Source organism: Protobothrops mucrosquamatus, unplaced genomic scaffold (genome assembly GCF_001527695.2).
Source record: "Protobothrops mucrosquamatus isolate PMUCROS unplaced genomic scaffold, P.Mucros_1.0 scaffold906, whole genome shotgun sequence".
In the NCBI taxonomy this organism is placed as follows: domain Eukaryota; kingdom Metazoa; phylum Chordata; class Lepidosauria; order Squamata; family Viperidae; genus Protobothrops; species Protobothrops mucrosquamatus.
Window position 1 is genome coordinate 533,831 of NW_015387158.1, and position 4,657 is coordinate 538,487.

General features: G+C 40.9%; 1 protein-coding gene across 1 annotated transcript in view; it reads right to left on the minus strand.

Annotated features, from left to right (window-relative positions):
• The window catches only part of PLEKHA5 (pleckstrin homology domain containing A5), a 103,171-nt gene that overhangs the window by 18,009 nt on the left and 80,505 nt on the right, over positions 1–4,657 (minus strand). The window contains exons 17-20 of the mRNA XM_029284757.1: positions 3,549–3,663; positions 3,274–3,317; positions 1,267–1,455; positions 376–496 (exon numbers count right to left, since the gene is read on the minus strand). Of these exons, the coding sequence (XP_029140590.1) occupies positions 376–496; positions 1,267–1,455; positions 3,274–3,317; positions 3,549–3,663 (469 nt within the window). The remainder of the gene's footprint in view (positions 1–375; positions 497–1,266; positions 1,456–3,273; positions 3,318–3,548; positions 3,664–4,657) is intronic.

Genomic DNA, 4,657 nt, shown 5'->3' on the forward strand with positions numbered 1-4,657 from the left:
TAATAATAATAATAATAATAATAATAATAATAATAATAATAATAATAATGATGATGATGATGATGATGATGATGATGATGATGATGATGATGATGATGATGATAAAGTTGGAAGGGACCTTGGAGGTCATCTAGTCCAACCCCCTGCTCAGGCAGGAAACCCTATACCATTTCGGACAAAGGGCTGTCCAGTCTCTTCTTAAAAACTTCCAGTGTTGGCGCATTCACTGCTTCTGGAGGCAGGTTGTTCCACTTTGCTGGCTGAGGAATTCTGGGCGTTGAAGTCCACAAGTCTTAAAGTTGCCAAGGTTGAGGACTCCTGCATTGGCTGTAGATGGAAATGAAGCCATTTTAAAGCAAAGGGTCTCATTAATACCTTTAGTCACAGAAGCTTCTGATTCAGAAACTGGGTCTGCTTTTTCTTCTCCATTCGATTCATCAACTTCGGTTACAGTGGTTAGTTCAGGTTCACTTTTATAAAGCCGATAGTCAGGACCCTAGAAACGAACCAGAACACAAACATAGATTCATTCTCCTTGTTTGGTTTATCAAAACAAAATTGCAAAGGAATTTCCTGTCACGTATGACAAAATTTGTATCAAAATCTGAAGCTCCGCTTCAGAAAAAGTCAAATTGTTCTAATTTCCTATGGAATGATCCCTAAACACTTTTTTTTTTCATTTTCATTTTTGAGCCTTTTCCTTGCCTTATACATTTAAAAAGTCTTTAAAACTCTGTTCTCTCTCCAATTTCTTTTCTGTTCAAATATAAATCATATACTCCCGCTGGCAGGGAGTTTTCTGTCATGATTTTTTTTAAAAAAAACTTTGGAAAACCCCGTCTGCATGACTGGTTTTGAATAAATGGTAATAAAAACACACGCCAATAAAAATGGCAAGTTTCAACACTTACTGTATACTCAACAGAACAGAGCAAAAATCTTGTTCTAACAGTGTGAAATGACACTGTCTTTTATTTATTTTTTTGGGGAACCTAACACAAACTTGCAACCAATCTGAGTCAAGTGATACATTGATATTCACAAAACATGGGGGGGGGGAGGGAAAAAAAACCCCACCCCAAAACAAAAATCAGAAATGGCAGACGTGAATGTTCCTTGGAAAAAAATGAAACAAAAAGACGAAGCTGAGAAAGGGAAAGCAACGTAAAATTAGTGGAATGTCAATCGAACAAAATGGCAGCTGTGAGGGAGAGGAGACGGGAAGGGTACATAATGGCGGACAACGTGGCAATGGGGGCCACTTACAGAGTGAGCTCCATTTCTTTGGTAGCCTTGAACTTGATGAATCTTCCTGTCTTCAGGCAGATGGACGGGGCCCCTGCTATAACAGAGCAAGGAGCTGCTATCACTGGGCAGAGGGGGGATTATGGGAAGCTGCTCTGCAAAGTCATAGGACCGAGGGAGTGGAGGACGAGGTGGGACTACTTCCTCTTCCTAAAGATTGCAGAACAGTCACCTGATTTAGATGTGCTCATCTCTCACAAGGGTTACACAACTACGTTCAAATATTTCACAGCAGTTACAAGACAGTTTGGAATTAAGAGGGAAGCTGCTGTCGCACGAACGATAGACTGGAAAATCTCAATGACGTCAGTTAGATACACAGAGGTGTACACACAACTCTTCTTTTCTTTCCATAACACACCTGGGTACCGTTTGAAAATATGCGTTAGTTCCCCCACCAACCTCAAGCAAATGAAATAACTTTATTTAGGACAAAAATACAGGTAGTCCTCGACTTAAAAACAGTTTGTTTAGTCAGTGACTGTTCAAAGTTACAACAGCACTGAAAAAGTGACTTATGACAGTTTTTCACACTTACGACCGTTGCAGCAGCCCCATGGTCACGTGGACAAAATTCAGAAGCTGGGCAACTGACTCATATTTATGAGGGTTGCAGTGTCCCGGGGTCACGTGACCCCCTTTTGTGACCTTCTGACAAGCAAAGTCCATGAGGAAGCCAGATTCTCTTAACAACCATGCTCCTAACTTATCAACTGCCATGATTCACTTAACAAATGTGGTAAGAAAGGTTGTAAAATGGGGCAAAATTCACTTAGCAAATATCTCACTTAGTAACATAAATTTGGGGCTCAGTTGTGCTTGAAAGTTGAGGACTACCTGCAGCTCTTTACATAAAGGATTATTCTTTTTCCTCTCCTGTGAATTTATTTACATTTTTTGCTTCATTTTATGCATTGATATATCCCTATGCATATCAATGTTTAAATGTAGCTTTATTCACCAGGTGTGAATAAGTTCACCAAGGAATCATGAAATATTTCCCATATAATTTGTCCAGTTTTTTAAATACTTTGATACCAATGTAGTTGACAATGTCCTTTTAAAGCAGGGGTGTCAAACTCAATTTCATTGAGGGCCGCATCAGCACTGCGGTTGCCCTCGGGGGGGTGGGGCGGGTAGGTGTGGCCAGGGTGGGTGCAGCCTACTGGGTGGGCGTGGCTGGAGTGGATGTGGCCTACTGTGTGGGCATGGCCAGCTCTACATCGTTTGCGTCAAGGGGGCCTGTGGGGGCCTGGGCAGGAGTGGGACAGATCTGAGGGTCTCTGGCAGAAGGGGGTGGGACCGGGGCAAGCGCCAAGGCATGGTCCATTTCTTCATTCCTCACAAAGGGTGACACCTCCCCAGCATGCACCCAGCGGGCGGGGCCGGCGTGGCAGTGGCTGGTTCCTCGCTGTTTCTAGACGGCCTTGTGGAGCTAAGACTGAATGCCTTTCAGCATAGATGGCCACCACAAAATTGTACATTGGCTCCTGGCCAGCCTGGGCCAGGGCCAAGGCAGCGGGGGCTGTTCCCTCACTGTTTCCAGGATGGCTTCGCGGGCCACATGAAACCACTTCGCGGGCCGCATCCGGCCCCCGGGCCTTGTGTTTGACATGTCTGGTTTAAAGCAACTGTGTCTTGATATTCCACTCATACTAGAGATAGCAATCACATTCAGCTTCCTACATTTTATTAAACTGTTGTTTCAAGTGCTAATTATATGAGGCTGCAGATACACACACATATGTTTGTATGATGTGTGTGTGATGAGGGAACCAAAAACAAAATCAATATTCAAATTTATATACATAATAATTTTAATCTGAATGCTTAGCCTTTAAATGCACCCCACCTATAAATATCTTATTGAAACATGAAATATACTCATAAGTGGAGAAACAGGAGCTTAAATTGGAAATTAAATAGCTTCTATGGAATCTTAAAAAAAGTAGAAAAAGAAAAACATACCTCATTTTTATACTTTGGTGAAAAGGTCTTTGATGCTATGATACCTATTTAAAAATAAAGCAGAATGTTTAGCTTATCATAAATAATAGTTAAAAATGATGGTCGCAGTAGCACAGATTTGCAGTGATTTAGAGTTTCTATTATTTCCTTTTCGGTCTTGGGAAGTAAAATTGCATTTAATCAAACAAGAATAAGAACAGCATTTACTCATTGTACAGGCTTCTCTGCTAGTCCCATAGATCTGCCGGAAGTCAATATGCTATATGCTAATTTACCTGCCTCCGTGGTGCTGTTTCTTTGCTGCTTATGTTTACTCAAACCTTCCATTACATCCTGAATTCGCCAAAGCTCTTTCTGAATCTGAGCACGCTGTATTCCAGCCGATTCACTCTGCCAGAGATAAAAGTTAGCGATGAGGCACCATGCTTTTAATGCATCCAATTATTTTCAGCTGGTATCATGCACCCTTTTATGTTCTGTTCTGAATCTACCGATATTTTCCTGGACCTAATCAAAAGGCTATTTGCTGGCTTCTCTCAAGATAACCAAACTCTCAAGATAGTTACTGCTGCAACAGTTGGCACATGTAATTATGGAATAGCAAGTTCTGCCCAGTTGAAATTGTGCACAACATGTGAGATGTGCACAGCAAAGGCAATGGTAGTAATGCAGCTCAGATTATCTAGTGGGGCTCTGGATAAGTAATCAAAGAGGAGCTCTGTTGTCTAGTGGGGCTCTGGATAAGTAATCAAAGAGGAGGAGTAATCAAAGAAGGAGGGAAAGAAACAAGTCCAGCCTTAAAACCTGAGTTGACAAGGGCATTCTCTGGCCCTCAAACCCTACCCAGCTGGTTCTTCTAAAAACATGTTTTATTAGTGGCAGGTAATTATGGACTCAGGAATGATTCTATCCGTGGTTTTTAAAGACTTCTGGATCATCATCAAGGTGGGAGCCAAATGGATCATATAGCAATACCATTCGCTAAATTTCTCTGTAACGCTACCCTTGTGAACCATTGGTCCTTCCACTATGTTCATACAATGCTTCGTATATTTAAAACGTTCCAATTTTCTTTCTTTTTTTTTTCCAGAATCACATCAACTCCATCTAGTCCTCCCCTTCCTGCCAACTGATTCTCTCTTCCTCCCTTTGTTCTTCTGCAAGCTGATCTCCATTCCTTCAAGATGTAATAATAATAATAATAATAATAATAATAATAATAATAATAATAATAATAATAATAATAATAATAATAATAATAATAATAATAATAATAATAATAATAATAATAATAATAAAGTTGGAAGGGACCTTGGAGGTCATCGAGTCCAACCCCCTGCTCAGGCAGGAACCCTACACCATTTCAGACAAATGGCTGTCCAGT